Genomic DNA, 19,460 nt, shown 5'->3' with positions numbered 1-19,460 from the left:
GCTAGCTGACATTTGACCTGCATGGTCCTGAACCCAGATGCCCATGCAAGGCACAGAGCCTGTACCAGAAAGACCTCTACTCTGGTGGCCAGCAGCTTGGTTCCTACAGGGCCTCTTTGGTCTGGGGCATCAGCAGAGGTGGCTGAGCACACCTGACTTTAATGTGTTGCTTCAGGTGCCTGGAGTGGCCAACATGGCATCCTGGGTAATTGCATGTTAACTGCCCATAGGCTTAAGAGAAGTCTTAGCAGAAGCCTGTTCCCATTGCTGAAACACTCCCTAAGTACATGGGTCCGGTGTAGCCCATCCAGTTAGGGTCACAGTAGACTGTGAATATTTTCCCTGGTTCTGCGATGCCCTGGAGATGTTTCCACCAAATGCAAAATTGCTCCAGCAACCCCAGATCCACATGTGTTGGGACCATCTGGACACATGTTCTCAGTCAAGGTGCTACTGTGAGTTTTGTGTCAGGGCTCTTTTAAGCATTATGGAGCACAGTGCATGATAAGGCACATTCCCAGACGATCTGCCTTGTCCATGCCAGATCATCTCTACCCTGATGATTTAAGTGACAGACCACCCAGAGCTCTGGCTCCTTCACAGTGAGTCCTTGTACTTCAGTCTGCTGCTCACAGGTTCACCTTTGGGGCCACACAGAACGCCTTCTCAGTGATTGAAGGCTTCACAGTGGCCTCGAAGGTTCTGTCTGGGCTCATTGGTCTTCATCCTGACTGTTCCCACAGCGATCGTGATGGATTTGGGCTAGCAAACCTTATAGCTTGAAGGTCTTCCACACCTTCTTGCTGTAGACAGAAAGGATCAAGCCAAGGTCTGCTGATAGGGCCTCATAAGAGCCCAATGCTAATTCCTGTTTCTTCTGGGGGCATAGTGGATTTTCTCTGGGAATGGAGGTTGAACAGCAGATTCTGTGTGTTAGAAGGGACCTTGTGGTCCAGCTGCAAATGTCAAGTTGGGGGGTGGGGAGATGGTAGCATGGTGGAGCAACCTTGTGCTGTGACCTAGTGCCACGGGAGCCACATTTATCATCGTGTTCTGCCGTGCATCACCCAGGATCACAGGTGGGGCAGTGGAGGACCAGAGAGCCAAGAAGGTCACAAAAGGGACATAAGCTGCCAGCTTGGTCCTGTGTTTACTAAGTCTAGAGAGGAGAAGCAGGTGATGGGCCAGAGTCTGCTGGCAATAGGGCAGGAAGTTGGCTTGAAAGCAGGGCCTGGTGAGTCAGGAGGGTGAGCTGGACCTGACCATGGCATCTTGAAAGCCATGTGAAATACCCTGATGTCTCTGAGGAACCTTTGTCCTATGGCTCCCACCAGGCAGAAGGCATAAGTCCAGGTCCACCTTGGTCTCCAGAGGGTGGTTAAAGGCAGTCAGTGTCAGGACAGGGTGGGGGTGTTGGGGATGGGAACATGTCTCCAAGTAGGTTAGAAGCACATGGGACGGGAAGTTGCTTCTTATGCTGCATCTGGGAGGCCTCCAGCTCTCCCCATCACTTCCTTTCTCCACTGAGTTTCTGCTACAGGGCTGGTAGACTCCTGCAGGATGCTTGTCTGTTTCTAAGGTCGTTGGTCTTTATATTGGAGAAGGGTGGCAAGTGTTTGACTTTCAGCACAGCTGGACCAGGAGCCCCTTCTTTATTAGCTTCCATCAGACCAAATCCCCAGGTGCCCTGTCCCATGGGCTAGAGTCTCTGACTCCTGCCCTGGCCTCTGTGCTCCCTATGGCCCCTTCCTGCTCCTGTCTCCCTTCCATTTGCCATTATCTATTGCTGGTCCAAGGACCACAGCACTTTGTGATACAGCTGCTGGGCTGGGATTTTTCTCTGTCTAGTTGACATAGGGACCAAAGCAGGATTGGTGGAGATGAATGGACAGGAGGGTTCTCAGAGAAGCCTGTGTCCTCCATTCTGAGCTACATCAGTCTGTCACTTGAGAGCTTAACTCCTCAGGTGCCCCAGGCACCCAGGCACTGATGGTCCCTTGAGCTTGACAGCCTTAGGGTACTCTGGATCAAAGTGCCACCCACTCGCCCTTCAAAAGGCTGATGAGGGAATTGGAAAGAATCTGTCTTCCTATGCTCTGCAACCTGGCCTGTGGTGGCTCCAGCTCATGACACCTGCAAGGGAAGACCAGGTTGTGGTCACCATGAAGTAGATAGGGAAAGCACAAGAGAAAACGTACAGTTCCACATGGTAGCAAGGAGCTCAAGTGAAGACAGTGTATTTTCTAGATCCTTCCCAGTGACTTTGGACAGGTTCTTCCTCCCTGTTCATCCTACCGGTGGGATATTGTTTACCAATGACCTTCAAGGTCCCATGCATTCACATACGCTCGGAAGGGAACATGCCATTATCACCCTATCTGGAGAGCAACTGTTACTGTGTGGAGGCTGAGGGGCAGTAAGGTGGTGTGTGCAGCAATGGCATCTGCAGAGATGAGCTGCTTTTGCCTGTCCTGCCAGTGCCTGCAGAGTTGAAACCAATCAACTCTCAAGTGACTCAGGCCCAGCAAACCTACAGTGCAGATGTGGGGACAAATCTGCATCTGCCAGGTCAAAAGACAGGGACATCGAGAGCCTGCCTTGTTCAGAGACTCTGAGAGTAGGTCAGAATGTCGGGGAGCACCCAAGGCCTGTACCCCAGCACTCCCACAGTTCTTTCCTCAAGGTAACAGCAAGATGGTGTGCACTATTAAAAGGCGTCTAAAGCTAGGCCTTTAATCCCAGAATTGTGGCGGAAGAAGCAGGTGCATTTCAGCCCAATCTACATAATGAGTTCAGGCCAACCCCAGAAGCATAGAGAGATCCTGTCTCAAAAACAGAACAGAAGTTGGGTGTTGGCGAACACCTTTAATCCCAGCACTTGGGAGGCAGAGGCAGGCAGATCTCTGTGAGTTTGAGGCCAGCCTGGTCTACAGAGCAAGTGCCAGGACAGCCTCCAAAGCCACAGAGAAACCCTGTCTCGAAAAAAACAAACAAAAAACAGAACAACAACAACAAAAATTAACTGACTCAGAAAAATGGACAAAGGAAAAGGAAAATGCTGGGAGTCCTGTACCCAGGGAATGGATGGACAAGTGGCCTTGAGAATTGCTTTGTACTTCCTTCGCCTTCAAACTGTTGTGGAATGAAACTGTGTAAGTTTTCTACTAATAAAAACATTTTCCTAATGTGGAAAAGGCAGGACTCAGTGAACACAAACCACACCAGAGGCAGAGGTGGCAGAGGAGAGGTGCCCCTCCCCTTGAGTAACCTGCCCAGGTCTCATCCGTCTCTGCAGTTGATCCAAAGGCTGGAAAACGGGGCAACTATCTTGTGTCCAGGTTGGAGCTCCTTCCCTGCCTTCCTTCTGCCCTCTCCTATCTGGAATGCTCCTTCCCACAGATGCTGCTCCTTCACCTACAGAAGGGAGGGACGTCTGGGAGGTCTGATTACTGGGGCTGCTTGTGTGGCAGCTGGCAAAGCCCAGGGCTGTGCATCTTACTGTGTCCCTCCTTTGGATGCAGGGAAGTGGTGGAAGCTCCCTACCCTCAGCTAGACTCCCCTAAGCCTGGGTCTTTCTAAATGACGGCTGCACTCCCCCTGTAACCACTCCTACAGCCCCTACAGCCTGCCCTCCCCAGGCCTCTCAGCCTGAGCAGCAGGAACAGGCTTACAGCCCAAAACTAATTCACCTGGGCAGGTGGCCTGGCTGCCTGGTCTCTGAAATGTGTCTTTATCTCATTGTGATCACCTTCACCCAGTTCTCTCTTCCCAGAACTTAGTGGACCACAGTTGTTACACCATATTGTTTAGAATGAATGCCTACCCATGGCATCTGATGCTGGGCCTCCTGCAAGCTCCTGCTGCCAAGGTCCCTAGGAAAGGAAGGGACACAGCAGGAACTGCTCTGGGAGCCATGTGTCCCTACTTCCCATCATACCCTTCCTTCATTTATTCCACTCACTTTTCTCACAGTTTTATAGCTCCTGACCCTGGGACTAGGGTCTGATTCACTTAAAACCTGCCAGGCCTTAGAGCTGGTAGGAGGAGTAAGTGGGCCTTCTGGCCAGCGGGCATGATGGAAGTGGCTGTTGGACCATGCTTCTGGAAGTTGATGTTGGTTCAGCTCAGGTCCTTGTTTAGGCGTCAACAGAGGGACAGTCTGAGTGTGTGGCCTTACCATCAGCACACTCTGATTCAGTGCCTAGAAGTGGTGGCTGTGTCTGGGCTTGTGCGTGGTGGGTATCAGGTGCACTCTGCAGCTCAAAGGCAGCAGAGCCTAGCACAGCTCTCAAGCTAGGCTGGTGGTGTCTTCTGTAGGATATTTGTCCCACACCCAGATACTGAGGAAGCAAGGGGGGGGGGTTCACCAAGTCGGTCCTCATGTCCTGCCCCAAGCTACTTAAGATGTCCAAGTGCATAGTGGGAGTGGAGATACTCCCTTCTAGATAAACTCCAGAAAGAGGCCCAGAAGGAGCCATTCCAGACCCACAGACATGATTCCAGGTTCTGGGTAAAGCTTGCTAAAGAGGCTGGGTGGTGATGGCGCACACCTTTAATCCCAGCAGTCAGGAGGCAGAGGTAGGCAAATCTTTGAGAGTGTGAGGCCAGCCTGGTCTACAGTGAGTTCTAAGACAGCCAGTGCTACACACAGAAACCCTGACTCAGAAGAAGAAGAAGAAAAAAAAAAAAAAAAAAAACTAAAGAAACAGCTTCTGCCTGGGATGAAGCTGGCTCAAGGATGCACAAGAGAAAATGTCAGTGCTTGAAGGATAACCCTAGAAGGAACCCCAAGCCCTGCATACAAGATGTTCCATGGGAGCCAAGTGCTTTCGGGTGTGGAAAGAAAGGTTTTACTCAAAGCCTGGAATAAGGATGCTCTCTGGAAGAAGGAGTTGGAGGGACAGACAGACAGGTACCCAGAGCAACTGCAGAAATGGTTTGGTGATGTCTGGGCATGGGGTGACCTAGAAACTGGCCCCAGGCTCTATATGTGGTAAACAAAGGGGTGTGTCATGTAGCCAAGGAGAGGAGGCTGAATATCATGCTCAGAGAAAAGGTCTGTTTCCTCCCTGGAGAGCACAGAGCCACACAGAGAAAGAGATCCTGGGCAAGAGCTTGTGTGCAAAGCCCCGCACAGACACCAGCACAAAGCTGCCATCTGACTGAGGGTGGTGTCTCTGAAACAGCAGCCACAGGTCAGCCATCGCCCCACAATGCTGCTGACTGTGGGGAACCTAGCGCCCATAAGACAAACATCTGTCAGGATCTGAGGTGCACATCCTTTAAGCAAGCAGTGCCATTCTGCAGCTCCGGCCTGGCAGGGCCTGACGCCTTGGGGTTCTTGTGGTGCCATTTGTGAATAATCTAGAACTGGACATTCTTCCTCCAGGCACTGGAAATGAGTGTGCCCCACCCCAGGCCAGTGACTCCATTGGCTTCAAAGAAAGGCAACCTGTATAGGTATCCTGTCCTGGCTAACCTGAATCATTAAGGAGAGATGTCTGCTGGGCAGTGGTGGTGCCCACCTTTAATCCTAGCACTTGGGAGGCAGAGGCAGGTGATCTCTGTGAGTTCAAGGCTAGCCTGGTTCCAACTCTGTGAGTTCCAGGACAACTAGGGCTGTTATACAGAGAGAAACCTTGTCTTGGGGGGAGGGGGAGTGTCAACAACAGTTTACCTTAGGTGTTGGGGTGAAGAGGGCTGACACGTGTGTCATCTCACAACTCCAGCCTCCAGGAAATGGCAGCAGTTGACTGGAGAAGGGTTGTGGTGGCAGAGCAGGCAGAAAGCACTATGGATTTCTCTCTAAACTTTATTCAGAGATGGGGGTGGGTCAGTGAGCAGAGTGCTTGCCTATCATGCACAGGCTCTGGCCGTAGTCTCTAGCACCATGAAATAGTGGCATGGGTTTGCACACCTGTTATTCCTGGACAGAGACATGGTAGAAGAAAGGTCAGAGTTCACAATGAGCTTTGACCTCATAAAATGTACATGCTCAGAACTGGACATGGTGGCAACACCTTTCATCCCAGCATTCGGGAGCACAGGCAGGGGTATCTCTGAGTTGTGCGCTGGGACTACAAAGTGAAAGAGGAACCTGTCTCAAAAAAACAAAACAAAAAAAAAATACACAAAAACTTCTTGTGGCTGTTACAATGGGACAAACTCATGGGCTGCAGGTATGGAGTCACACTGCTTGGATTCACATCTAAGCTCTGCCACTGGGTACATAAGTTCTAGAAAATACTGACGGTACCTCCATTTTCTCATCTTTCGTGACCAAGATTAACAGAGATGCTGGCATCCTTGTGATTGTGAGGTCAGATCATCCATGCAAAAGCAGCACTTAGGAAGCAGGCATGTGGGCTGCCAACTGTTCCCGCTGTCCCTGCCTCTGCATCTTCTTCATCCCTGACCACGCTGTTCTGATGGTGGAGATGTGAGAATGCTGAATACAGCTTAGCATGTACCAGTTCCTACAGCAGGGAGCTCCGTTCTAGTAGCTCAGACCCTTGTCTCCCTTGCAAGGCTGGCTCCCTGAGCAGCTGCCTGTTGGCCTTTGTCCACTCAGGCTTCACCATGCTGACAAAGGTGTGTCTGTAGGGGATACAGGCAGAGCCTTCCCTCCAAGAAGATACAAGTGCATGGCCTTGCCTAGGCAGCTCCATGTGCTCTGGGAATGGGCAGTCTGGGCAGGTTTGCCTACAGCTTATGCTGGCTGCTGTCTAGGGACCCGGTCTTCTGCCTTCACTTAGTAGCTATGACAGAAAAATTAGGGATGGGATCATGGCAGGTTGGCTTGACAGGGCACCAGGCTTCAGTGCAGGAAGAACCTAATACTTTCTTCTGTATCTCAGGGGTCGAATGTGATGGAAGACCAAGACCTAAGGGAGATTGGTATCAGTGACCCACAGCATCGGCGGAAACTGCTGCAGGCTGCACGTTCCCTGCCCAAGGTGACCCTCCCAGGCCAGGCCAGGGCCATCTTCTTGAATTCCTAAATCAGTGGTTCTCAACATGTGGGTCATGATGTCTTGGGGTCAAATGGCCCTTTCATAGGGGTCACACATCATATATCCTACATATCAAGTAAATATACATTATAATTTATAACAGTAACAGAATTACAGCTATGAAGTAGCAACAGAACCATTTTCTGGTTTGGGTCAGCACAACATAAGAACTGTGTTAAAGGGTCACATATTAGGAAGGTTGAGAACCATTGGCCCTAGACTGAAAGTGGGAAAGAACCCTGGCTCTCATGAGCCATGCCGACCTCATCTGTGTCTGCCCTCAGGAGAGCCCAGCAGGGCGCAGGGTCATGGTTCCTTCCTTCCTTGTAAAGCCCTCAGGCCCTTGGAGAGTAGTAGGGCTGCAGGGCTAATAAGTGTCTTATCTGACTGACTGAGGAGGATCTAGGGTCCTCTTCGCACAGAGTCTGTCCCATAGGCTTGGCCTGTCACCAGAGCCCCTTTTGAGTGTCGTGACTCATCAGAGTCAGGCTAGCCTGCCTATCTTGACCCCTTAGAGGTCTGAGAGGAGCAGACATGAAAGGTAGCACTGGGTTCTGGGCCACAGCCTCCACCCCTTGACAGTTAGCGTCGTGGCCAGTGTCTCACCCAGAGTTCAGGAAGTGACTGCTTCATAGGCACACACTAAATTCTTGTCCTCACAAGCCTGTGACCATTCTGTCACCCCTTTTCTGTATCTTCCCTCACCTACTGACCTCTCCTACCCTCAGAAGGATGATGCACTGTGCCAAGGGAGGGGCTCGGGATAGCCCTTAGTTCCCATGTTCTTGCTCTGTGACTAAGGACTGCCGTTCCTGCCTCCTCACACCACAGGTGAAGGCTCTTGGCTATGATGGGGTCAGCCCCCCCTCGGTGCCCTCCTGGTTGGACTCACTGGGGCTGCAAGACTATGTCCACTCCTTCTTGTCCAGTGGCTATAGCTCCATTGATGTTGTGAAGAACCTCTGGGAGCTGGAGCTTGTCAATGTGAGTTCATCATGGGAGGAGGCTGGGGCAGGGGTGCTGAGAGGCCCAGCTCCACTCACTACTCCTCTGCTTCTCCACTAGGTCTTGAAGGTTCACCTGCTGGGCCACCGGAAGCGCATCATCGCCTCTCTTGCAGAAAGACCCTATGAGGAGCCACCCCAGAAGCCCCCAAGGTTTTCCCAGCTAAGAGTGAGTTCAAGGAGAGGGAGGCCCATGAGTACACTTTGTGTTTTAGTTCAGTGTGACTCGGGATAGCAGACAACAGCCCTTGCCCTCTCCTGCTGAACTCATACACAGGAGAGTGGCAGAAAGGAGTTAATGTACAGTTCCAGGCTGGGAAACATCAAGGGCTTAGGCTCAGCTCTATGCCTAGCTACTAAGGAGGCCCTTCCAATGCCCCAGTATGTGCCTGAGACAACACTGGGAATCCCTGGCTAGGCAGACAGTGGGCCCACTCCGGTGCCTGCCTCAGTAGATCATGGGGTAGCAGCAGTTAGAGTCCTGGCTTCCTCAGAGCAGCCAGGCCTGACAAAGAGCCTAGAGCTGCAGGTTAGGAGAGGCTCTTGAACTGTGATGGAGCAAAATGTGGCTCTGTGCCTGGTAGCAACCTCATGGAGTGGCTGCTTTTACACATGGGGAAGCTGAGGCAGGTCAGGGCTGGAGCTACATAGGGCACCTCAGCTCTCAGGGCTATGGAGACCAGTTTTGTGCTGGAGGAGCCTGCTGCTCTGAGGCTTTTTCCTAAGAAAGGGCTCTGTTTTGTTCAAAAGTGTGGTGTGTGGCAGGTTTCACTGTTGATAAATGTGAACATGGCTTCTGTCCTCCTGCCCTTTCCTCGATGCAGGATGGGGTTGTTGGGATTCCTTGGCCTCTGGGAGATTTGGTCCTTCCTTGGACCAGGCAAGGCCTAGTCACTTGTGATCACTTGTGTGCCTCCTTCTGTTCACCCCTTAGCTCTGTATACACCCTAGGTAGCCTCAGAACACCTTCAGCCTGGGAATTTCACCAGTTTCTTGCCCAACAGTGCCAGGATTTAATCTCCCAGACATCGTCCCCGCTGAGCCAGAATGATTCCTGTACAGGGAGATCGGCAGACCTGTTGCTGCCCTCAGTAGAAACGAGCAGGAGGCGTCATGACAGCCCATATGACCCTGGGGCAGCCTGTCGAGCAGAGCGCTTCAGAGTCCAGGTGAGTAGTGTGTCAGAGCCCACAGGGGCTACCATCTGGGGCCCGGGCTATCCTGTGGTATGATCTTCCTGTCTAGCCCTGCAGGCCCCATAGCCATCCCATTCTCTCACCCATCTTGGTCCCCAGAACATCCTTCTCTGTAGCTGAAAGCTCCTTGTCCTCCTGTGCCACCAACCCTGCAGAACCACCGCACAGGTCACGATATACTCTGCTGCTACTTTTCTTAGATTTGTAGGCACAGATGGATATTTTCATGCTCCACTGTGCTAAACCAGGGCAAGGCTGGTTTGGAGCCCTCATCCTCACATACTCATCCAGTGCTTGCCTGTCTGTCCTCCTGCCTTGTCAGGCTCTGGCTCTGCCCCTTGCTGCAAATAGCCTTCTGGACCCGACTGGTAGGTGTCCCTTCCCCTCTGGGAGTATTGATGCTTCATATCCAGCTTCTGGACACCCTGCACATATTCCAGGTCACTAGGTGTCTCCCTGTTCCCTCCCCATTCTCTCCTTCCCACAGCACAGCTATGAATTTTACAGACTGGAACGTTGCCCGGTCGTTCAGTTCTCTGTGTCTCCATCCCCACATTGACTCTTACCTGAGCCACAGTGGCCTTCTACCACCCCAGTTGCTAGGAGAGGCTCCATTTAAAATGCATCCTATGCCCAAGACCTGAGGAAGCAAGGACTCGACTCCATGGCTTCAGCCCTTGTTCTTTATGCCGAATGTTGCCCACAGCTTTGTTTCCCACACATTCTACTGTGTGCATGCTCTTGTCTCTAGAGATCTAGAGCTCTTCCTGGGTGCTTGCCCCAGGAGCACCTCCCTTGGCCCTGCTGGTGTTCAGGTGCCTGCTTGCCTCTGCACCTGACTCCTGCCCTTGCTGGGGTCACTGGTCCCCCACTCCTGGGTGTGTTGGAGGCAGACTGGAGCAGGTGAGCAGTGTCCAACTGTGTGTTCCGCAGGAGGAGCCCAGCGAGACCAAGCTGACCCTCCGCCCACCCAGCCTGGCTGCCCCCTACGCTTCTGTGCAGAGCTGGCAGCACCAGCCAGAAAAACTCATCTTTGAATCCTGTGGTTATGAGGCCAATGTAAGTCACTCCTGCCCTCCCAAGATGGCCAGCCTCTCTTCCTACCTGGGTCTCTGCCAGCCCTCAGTTCACAAGGCTGGACCCAGCACCCACAGGCCAACCTCTGCTGTGCTAAGGAAGGGACACTAGCCTGAGAATAAAACAGGGAGGGAGTTATGATCCTTGGCAGGAGAATAAAACTGTGTTGGGAAAGGTGACCATCTAACAGCAGATGGCCCCACGTTGGCTACGTCATCCTATATGACAGCACAAATGTTCTTAAATCCACCCCTGCCCATTCCCACAGTATCTGGGCTCCATGCTGATCAAAGATCTTCGAGGGACAGAATCCACACAAGATGCCTGTGCCAAAATGCGGGTAAGGAGCTGGAGAGACGGCTCAATAGAAACTCCAGTTCCAGGAGAATCCAGTGCCCTCATCTTGCCTGTGTGGGCACCTGGCAAAGCACAGGCAAAACAAGCATAAATAACATGAAAATAAAAAGAAAAAAACTTGGGTAGGTGGGAGGTGGCTGACTAGAACAGCAAGTAGAAATGCCAGTTACAGCTGCCTGGGCCTAACCACACTATGGAGGAGTGGAAAGGACGGTGAGATCAAAGAGCACACTCTTAGTCTGCCCCATATTCTTACAGAAATCTACCGAGCACATGAAGAAGGTTCCCACCATCATCCTGTCCATCACGTACAAAGGGGTCAAGTTCATCGATGCTTCCAACAAGGTATGCTCCTCGTGAGGACTCTGTGTCCCCTGTGACCAGATACCTGAGAGGAAACAATTTGAGTTGCAGAAGGGCTGGTCTATGCTCACCTGCCTAGGTGTTTCTGGGCCTGTGATGAAGCAGTACACCAGCAGAGGGAGACACATGGTCGCACTGTTCACCTAGTGGTGCTCTAGAAGTGGAGGAGAGAAACAAGAAAGGCCTGGGACAAGCCTCTAACACTTCCTAAAATAACACTACAGGCAAGACCAACCTTCAATACACAATCTTTGTGTGGGGGAGGCTTGTTTCCTAACTATTGCATCCTGCCCTAGCTTCAGACAGTTCATGACCATCGAATAATGCAGACATATCTATCTAGTCCACTCCCAGCTCTTATGGTTCTAGCTCAAAGTCTCCTGAGAGATTCAAAGCAAACATTTTTTTTAAGACAGGATGCCACTATGTAGCCCTGGCCTTCCTGGAACTCACTGTAAAGGCCAGACAGGCTTTGAACACACTGAGAGATCTGCCTCCCAAGTGCTGGGATTAAAAGCATGAGCCACCACGCCTAGCTTAAAAGCAAACTTAACTGTGAGCCCCTATAAAAATCAGAAACCAGGGGCTGGAGAGATGGCTCAGTGGTTAAGAACACTGACTGCTCTTCCAGAGGACCCGGGTTTGATTCCCAGTACCACCTACATGGCAGCTCACAACTGTCTTGTGACTCCAGTTCCAGAAGACCCAACGCCCATGGCAAAAAACACCAATGCACATAAAATGCAAAATAAATTAATCAGAAACCAGGACTGGAAAGATGCTAAGTGGGTAAGAAAGGGCGCTAGAACATCCAGGTTCAGTTTTTAGCATCCATGTGGTAGCACAAAACCATTTGTAATTCGACTAGAGAAATCTGATGGCCTCAGCAGTTACCAGGCACACATGGTGTACAGACGTGCATACAGGCAAAACCCCACAAACATAAAATAAACATTTTATGAATAAAATTTTCACTCTAAAAGGGAGAAATTAATTTAGCAAAGAAAGATCAGACCAAAGCAAACAAGAGCCCAGCCAGGTAAGGTAAAGGATACCATTGCTCCATGTCTGGCATCTGGACATGTGGTGTGGTACTGTGAGGGCCAGGGGGCTTGGGAAGCCCTGCCGTTCAGCTCTTGCTCTCTCTTTAGTCTTAGCTGGCTCTGGTCACTGCTCCCAGCTTTTCTTGGGGGAACATCCATATTACTGGAGCTGCAGTTTCCTGAGTCTCTATCACTTTCATCGTCATAGCTTCCCACGAGGTTCCTGATGCCGCCACACACTGCTTGGCCCCCAGACCTTCCTTTGAAATTGCAGTGCAAGCCTCCATGACCCTGTAACTTTTGCATTCTTCATGCCAGCCAGCAAAACTAGCATCACATAGGGGATGCCAGGGTCTGCCGTCCACTAAAGAAGTGGTTGGGTCCTTAGGCCATGGCCATGGCAGGCTTTGAGTACTTGGGTGGTTGAACATGGTCAGATGAATTCCAGGGAAACACCTCCCTAGGTGGCCCGGGTTGGGCGGAGCACTGGAGAAGCTGAAGTGAGTTTACTCTTCTGTACTCTTGAGTTTGACGTGGGTGGGGTCTGCCCAAGGCCTAGACTGTCTCCAGAGCCATTCCCCTCTTGTAGTGGCTCATTTCAGTGCTGCTGCTGTCTTCAAAACCATTTTGTCCTTGGGCCAGCTTCATCAGGCAGGGACAGGATGGAGCCAAATTCTTCCTCACAGAGCTACAAGAGGCCCAATCTGCTCCAGTCCCAGTAGACCCTCATGAGCAGTCTCTGCTGTCCAATTCCCCGAACCCTGAACTTCCTTCAGAATTTCCCATCAAGCTCTGCTGGTAGCATCCTCCTATTTCTCTATCCCACATTCCCAGACTCCTGCACAGACATCTTTGCAAAGGCATGAGAACCATGGTGTCAGGTTAGTCACGGCAATAGCCGGGCTACCTGCCCGAGAACCACTTCAGAGCACAAAGGTTCCAGGAGTGGGGGCGCGCCAGAGAAAGCTTGCCCATGGTGGCAGGGAACAGTGAGGAGGGCCAGGCAGGTAACTACCCAAACAAAGCAGGCTCTCAGTAATCTACTTCCTGTGCCCTGCCCACCTCTGGAATATTGGAAAAGCTGGGGGGCAAATGTCCAGTACTTGAGCCTTTCAGGAACTTCCTGTCCAAAGGGCAAGGTTGGGCTGAGCCATCTCACCTTCAGCTTCCTGGACTCTACCTCCCATTTGCCACTCCTCATCCTAGAATCTGATTTCTGTCCCAGCTGTAGTGACAGTTGCTTTTCCCATGTCTTTGCTCTGGCCTTGGTGACCCACTGACTGTTCAGGGATCCACCTCCTGAGAGTGCTCTTCTGCCCACCTGTCAGCCATGGTCAGGGGTGAGGAAAGCGAGGGAGGTTGTCTGGAGTTCCAGGCTGGTAAAAGGCTGGGGTCATGGCCCTAGTGGCGTGCCCTGAGTGGGGCAATGAGCTCAGAACAAGTTTTTTCCTGGCAGAATGTCATTGCTGAGCATGAGATCCGGAACATTTCTTGCGCTGCGCAGGACCCAGAGGACCTGTGTACCTTCGCTTACATCACCAAGGACCTGCAGACTAACCACCACTACTGCCACGTTTTCAGCACTGTGGATGTGGTGAGTGTCCCCGTGACAACAGTGGGCTCCACCCTACGAGGGTGGGACAGGTCCTTTGTCACCCCACTGCCCCAGCTCCCTAAGTTGCTGGTAGTGATACACTCTGGCCTTTGTGCTCCTGGCTCCTGTTCACCCAACAGGAAGTTCCCTGCATCGAGCTCTGTGTGGCTTACTCCACACAGATGCTACAGGAAAGTCTTTGCAGCCCTGGACAATGGCATCAGATGTCCATTTTTGCCCCTGGTAGCTCAATGATCGAGAAAGGTTGTCTCCTCCCGTCTGGGCTGCATTAGCTAGCATTAGCTAGCAGCTCCTCACCTGTGTCTTGCGGAGGCACACCTGCTCCTAACTCACTGTGCTACATAAGCCACAGGCCAGTGGAGCCCAGGGTTCCAGGCACTCGGGGTGGGGGCACACCCTACTATTTATGCATCTCCAGTCATTAGTGTTCCACCTTGGGAAGAGCACCAGCCAGGAAAGACTGGGAACAGACACTGTCCCTGAGACTTGAGGGGTAGACGCAGGTATCCCCTCTTATGTAAGCAGCTTAATTGGTTTTGGAGTCATCCAATGTTTGAAGCAGAATCAGGCATAAGGAAACTAAGTATGCAAAACTGCCTCACTTGAAACCACTTTGAAACAAACTTGTGGGGCATTTTGTTGTTTTTTGGTTTTCCAAGACAGAGTTTCTCTGCATAGTAGCCTGGCTGTCCTGGAACTTGCTTTGTAGACCAGGCTAGACTCGAACTCAGAGATTCCTATGCCTGCCCCTGCCTCCAGGTGCTACAATTAAAGGCATGTGCCACCACTGCCGGTCTTAACATTTGTGTTTTCAAAAAGGAAAGGTTCCTACTCGCTATGAGGAGCATAGGGTCTATACTACACAGCTCAGTGACTCTCTGGTTCTTCCTAGAACCTCACCTATGAGATTATCCTGACCCTGGGGCAGGCATTTGAGGTGGCCTATCAGCTGGCCCTTCAGGCCCAGAAATCGAGGACCATGGGGGCCTCTGCAGCAGCGATGATTGAGACAAAATCTTCCAAACCGGTGCCTAAGCCTCGGGTCGGCGTGAGGAAGTCTGCAGTATGTACCCTCCCTCATCCACGAGGCACCCCCAGGGCTTGGGTGGAGCTGGGCATATCAAATATCTTCTCTCTCCTATGCAGTTGCCCCAGTAAAGCAGCCCTCTGCCTTTAGCCCCTCCCCTGCAGCCCTGGGTTCCTTGGTCACGGGAGGGCAGTTGTCATCCCTTGTCAGGCCCTAGCCAGGGCAGGGTCATCCTGGGGCTGCTGTGCATGGCTACAGCAAGCACCCAGTGACATTCCCCTTGTCTGTCTGCTTTGCTCTGCGCCCCAGGTGCCGATGCCCCCCGATATTCGCTGTTGTCACTGTTACTCCTGCACCACCCACCGTCCTTCCTACCTTCCGCTGCCGTCTCTTAGTCCCGGAGTCAAGGTCTTTCTGCCTCCCGCTGTCTTGTGTGTCAGGCTCTCTGAAGTGCCCGTGAGCTGTCTCATACCCTGGTGGCCTCATGCTCTGCCTGTGTGACACGCTCTCCCTGTGTGCTCTGCCCTTTTTGTCTTTGTCCTGTGTCCTCTGCCAAGGTCTGGGATGAGTGCAGTGGCCTCGCCTCAGGCTGAGCTGTTCTGCCCACTAGAGGGACCCAAGGGCTGGGGCTGCTGGTCATCTGTCCCCATCCTGCCCACCACGACCAGACTGAAGCTTGGAGTGTGAGCTCTAGTGGGGCAGGCAGGGTTCCTCTAACCGAGTAGCCCCCAAGGAACTGCTGCTCAGAGTTCCTGGAGGTGTGCATTTTTCTCCCTCAAGGAGGTGTGCTGGGGCCTGTGCTTTGGGTCCTAACCCTGTCTCCTTGTTCGGCAGCTGGAACCACCTGATTCGGACCAAGAGGCCCCATCCCACGCTAGTGTTTCCTGGATTGTGGACCCAAAGCCGGACTCTAAGCGGAGCCTCAGCACCAAGTATGAGACCACTATCTTCTAAAGTCACCCTGTGTCCACTGCCCCACTGTGCCTTTGCCACCCCATCGCTCTGCTGTCTCAACTCTCCTTCCGGCTGCCGCCACCAAGGCCCCACCTCCATGGGACCTGCCCTCCTGCAGTGGTTCTAGACACCCTCCACTCACAGCTCCTGCTTATGCCACCCAACACTGTGACTCCTCCCTTTGGGCTCAGGACAGCTGGGGGTGACTTGCCTTTCAAGGGGGCACCAGAGGAGTTCTGAGGCCCCCAACGCCTCTGCAACAGGCACTGGGAGGTGAGGAGTGGGGTGGCTTTTCCAGGGGGGCCCCAAGAGCCCCGCTGCAAGGTTGCTTTCCTCTCCTGTCCTCTCCTGGGTCACAGCTGGATGGTAGAAGCCACCAGTTTTCACCTTTGCTGACCCACCCACCACTGTGACCACCCAGTGCCAGGGTGCCCTGTACACAGCCGCTCTCAGGTGCTGCTTTCTCACCTGGTCAGGCCCCATGGTGTGGCTTCACCAGGGACAGACTTTCTGTAAGGGCCACACTCTGGCGCATGTCCAAACAACGGGTTCCTAAAGGACCTGTGTGTGCTTGGCCCCTTTCTGTGCTGTGGGCCCTGGTTCTGGAGCTCAGCTCACTGAGACGTGCCCTGCACACAAGTGTGCCTTCCTCCTCCTCAGAGTGGAGCTGCCCACACACAGGGCGGAGACTGCGCAGCGTTCTCACACTCCCTACGGTGGTAGGGACCTGAGACAGCCGTCATCCAGCCGTCCCTGGCACCCACCCAGCAGCTAGCATCATGGAGCTGGATCTTGGAGACAGCCCCACATGTCCTGAGGTGGGGAGATCAGTCTAGATGGCAGGAGAGAGAAGAACGGGTTCCTGTAGCCCTGGTGTAGTACAGTGCAAGAGGGAGCAGTCGGCACCCGTCCACCAGGGCTGGCCCTGCCTGCCTGCTTTTCCCTGTGCCTTCCCGAGCAGATGGGCCAGGAGCAGCAGCGGGCTGTGGGCTGTGGAGGGCACTTGGGAGGAAGGGGCCTTTTGTTCTATGTCCTTTCCCTTCCCTCCACCTTGCCCAGGCTCGTTGGTTTAACTCTTTCCTCCCCCATTGTTTGCTTCTGCCAAGCTGAGCCACTGAGGAGCCACACTGTGCTGCGGAGACACATGTGGGGAGCACAGGCTCCTGCCCCCCCAGCACCGAGAGCCTCGCCTGCATCTCTGAAGACCCAGGCCCCACCCTGCCCATAGGACCTCCTTTCAGCTGCTTGGCTTGGGCCTGCCACCACCTACAGAACAAACCCTGCCGTGGAGGCAGAGAAGACGCCAGGCATGTAGCCGAGAGGACCATAACTCTGCGTGGCCTAAGAGTGGCCCTGTCCAGGACATGTTTTTAATAGGAAAATATTTTTTTTTTTTTTTATCAATTTTTAACACTTGGCTCCAGCTTCTGGGTAAAGCTGCCTGCCAATCAAGGACACGGTAACAGACTGGAAGAAACCTCATCCTTACAGCCCTCTACCTTCAGAGGGGGTGGCTTGAGGCATAGTTGAGACTTCAGTCTTTTTGTGTCTAGCTACTAGTCTAGAGCTGGACTGTGGTGATGACACTTGAATCAGAGCAGAAGTTTCCGAGGCTCCAAATGGGGATAGCAAGTAGTTTGTGGTGTGGGGAACTCCTTGGTACTATCTAGGTTAGTACTGCCCAAGGCGGCTGTCCCGTGTTGGTGTCAGGCTACAGCAGCCATATCAGAAGGGAGAAGTGGCTTTATTTGGGGCATTAGTGGGAATGTCAGCTAAGATTGCAGCTTGCCAGCTTGGGACTTGTCTGGTCTGGCCTCATTCTGGTTTTTGTTGGCTGTTGTATCATCTGTTGCTGGACACAGCTGTCCCAGATGTGGAAAAGGCTAGGTCAGGTGACAGTCCTCAGGACAAGCTGGTGTCCCTTAAACTCTTTTGCTAGCTTACTTTGCTTTTTAAGGTGATGGGTGGTGGTCATCCTCCTGGGCTTGAGGAACAGAGTGCTGGGGGACAGGGACCCAGCCAGGACAGTCATTCACTGGCGTTTCTGGAGTAGGGAGCAAAAAGGAGCAGCACTGAGCCCTTGGGGGCAGGCTTCAGGCTTTCCTGTCTGCACCCACTCTGGTCCTGGGGACAGGAAGCCAGACTTAAAGCAGTCTGAACTGCAGTTCTGGGCATGTGCAAGCCCAGAGATCTTCTGGCTGGTCAGTTGGGAGCAGGCTTTGCCTTTGCTGAACCTGGGGGCTGCCCCACTGCTGTGTACTTAGCACAGCAGGTGCTAGGGTACAGCTCTGGGAAGAAGCCAGTGTCCCCCAATGCTAGGTACTGGTGACAGATCTTCCTTTCCCAGCCTCATACATTGAGCCCTGGAGAGCTCCCCTCAGCTCTCACCTTGTGAGATTCCAGGGAGCCCCTTCCTGCTCCCAGAGATGATCAGTGGGCTCTGTGGTGGGCGCAGAGCCTGGGGACACTGTAGACACTACGATGAGTTCAAGCTGCATTTTGCTCTAAAATCACAGGCAGACACTTCCTCCCTTTGACGCTGCTATGTCTTATTTATTCAGGGTGTTTCTATCAGATAGTCTTCGGCTTGTCTGCTCTGGGTCTCCTTTCAAGATTGGTTTCTGAATATTCCAGAAATTCCTCCTCTTCTCCTCCGAGTGGGTCTCTCCCTTTTAGGACAGGTGCCAAGTGGAAGGGTCTGCCTTTCGCACTCGTGAGAGTCATATCCTGTGACAAAATCAAGGCTGTGCATCAACTGTGAAGGAGAGCCATTCCAGTAAGTGGTGGAATGGGCCCAGTGCCCTCACCACAGTGGCCAGTCACAGGCTCCCTTGTCTGCCTTTTGGCTAGCCAGCCACCCTAAGCAGGAGGTTCACTTCAGCAGGCTCTGCACCCCGACAGGGTACTCCAGGCTCTGCCTCAGAGGTTGCCTATAGGGAGTTCTCAGAAGCCTAGCTAGGGTTGAGCGTTCAGAACATGTGGCTGCAATTGTCGAGATGTTTCACAGTCAGCTTGTGAGGTGCTGGGGTCTGTACTTCAGGTCACGGAGTTGTTGCTCATGGCGGACAGTGGGACTGGATTGTAAGAAAAATGTTATTTAATCTTTGTTTCCGTATTTTGATACTTGAATGACTTCCCTTTTGTTTTACTGTACATAAAATTGTAACCTGTCTGATTTTGTTTGAATTATAAACACCTTGTGGTACCAAACGTAACCAACCTGTGCAGCAGCATAGACTGACCTCACTACAGAGTGTGTGCATATCCTGGGCTTCCAGCTCTGTTTGTTATTTTTGTAGCTGTGCAGCTTAGGACAGACTGAGCTAATAAAGGAGAGCAGTGGAATCCAGCCAGAGCTTTGGAGTCTCTCAATTGGAAAGCTGCTTTTCTGTGTTAGGTGTGGACACAGGCTAAATGCCACTGCAGATTAGGGACACATGTCCTCTGCTTGGCTTGGATGACAGTTAGGGGCTACAACCCCTAACAGTCAACCCTGTTTGAAGCAGGATCCTTAGGACACTACTGGACAGAGAAGGGAAGCATGGCCACAGATGTCCCCTGATGGTGTCTGTACAAAGCATGGGGTCTAAATCTAAAAGATCTGCTCCCTCCCAGCTGCCTAGCTGGACTGCGAGGTTAGGGCTGAACACACACACCTCACCGCCCAAATCCTCCATCACAGGGTCTTGCTGTGAAAAGCATACTATAAAACTCCAGGTACAATTTCATGTGCTCAGCTGTATGTAAAACCGAACATCTCTACATAGCAGATTGCAACCATTCATAAAAGGAAACAACTGGAATTAATGTT

At 52.4% G+C, this 19,460-nt stretch overlaps 1 protein-coding gene across 8 annotated transcripts in view; it reads left to right on the top strand.

Moving 5' to 3' along the window:
* Anks1a (ankyrin repeat and sterile alpha motif domain containing 1A) overlaps nucleotides 1–18,998 on the top strand; it is a 148,274-nt gene extending 129,276 nt beyond the window's left edge. For 2 of the 8 annotated variants that reach the window (XM_051187145.1, XM_051187143.1), the window contains 11 exons: nucleotides 6,858–6,956; nucleotides 7,845–7,997; nucleotides 8,079–8,186; nucleotides 9,007–9,186; nucleotides 10,147–10,272; nucleotides 10,559–10,630; nucleotides 10,906–10,992; nucleotides 13,510–13,647; nucleotides 14,561–14,731; nucleotides 15,005–15,103; nucleotides 15,530–16,175. In XM_051187145.1, the coding sequence (XP_051043102.1) occupies nucleotides 6,858–6,956; nucleotides 7,845–7,997; nucleotides 8,079–8,186; nucleotides 9,007–9,186; nucleotides 10,147–10,272; nucleotides 10,559–10,630; nucleotides 10,906–10,992; nucleotides 13,510–13,647; nucleotides 14,561–14,731; nucleotides 15,005–15,103; nucleotides 15,530–15,649 (1,353 nt within the window). In that variant the 3' untranslated portion in view covers nucleotides 15,650–16,175. Of the gene's footprint in view, nucleotides 1–6,857; nucleotides 6,957–7,844; nucleotides 7,998–8,078; nucleotides 8,187–9,006; nucleotides 9,187–10,146; nucleotides 10,273–10,558; nucleotides 10,631–10,905; nucleotides 10,993–13,509; nucleotides 13,648–14,560; nucleotides 14,732–15,004; nucleotides 15,104–15,529; nucleotides 16,176–16,755 lie in introns of those variants that run through there. The other 6 variants (XM_051187142.1, XM_051187146.1, XM_051187144.1 and 3 more) reach the window with 6 other exon arrangements.
* Nucleotides 18,999–19,460: the final 462 nt, after the last annotated feature.

Source organism: Phodopus roborovskii, unplaced genomic scaffold (assembly GCF_943737965.1).
Source record: "Phodopus roborovskii unplaced genomic scaffold, PHOROB, whole genome shotgun sequence".
Lineage (NCBI taxonomy): Eukaryota > Metazoa > Chordata > Mammalia > Rodentia > Cricetidae > Phodopus > Phodopus roborovskii.
This window is presented reverse-complemented; position numbering and strand designations above follow the sequence as displayed.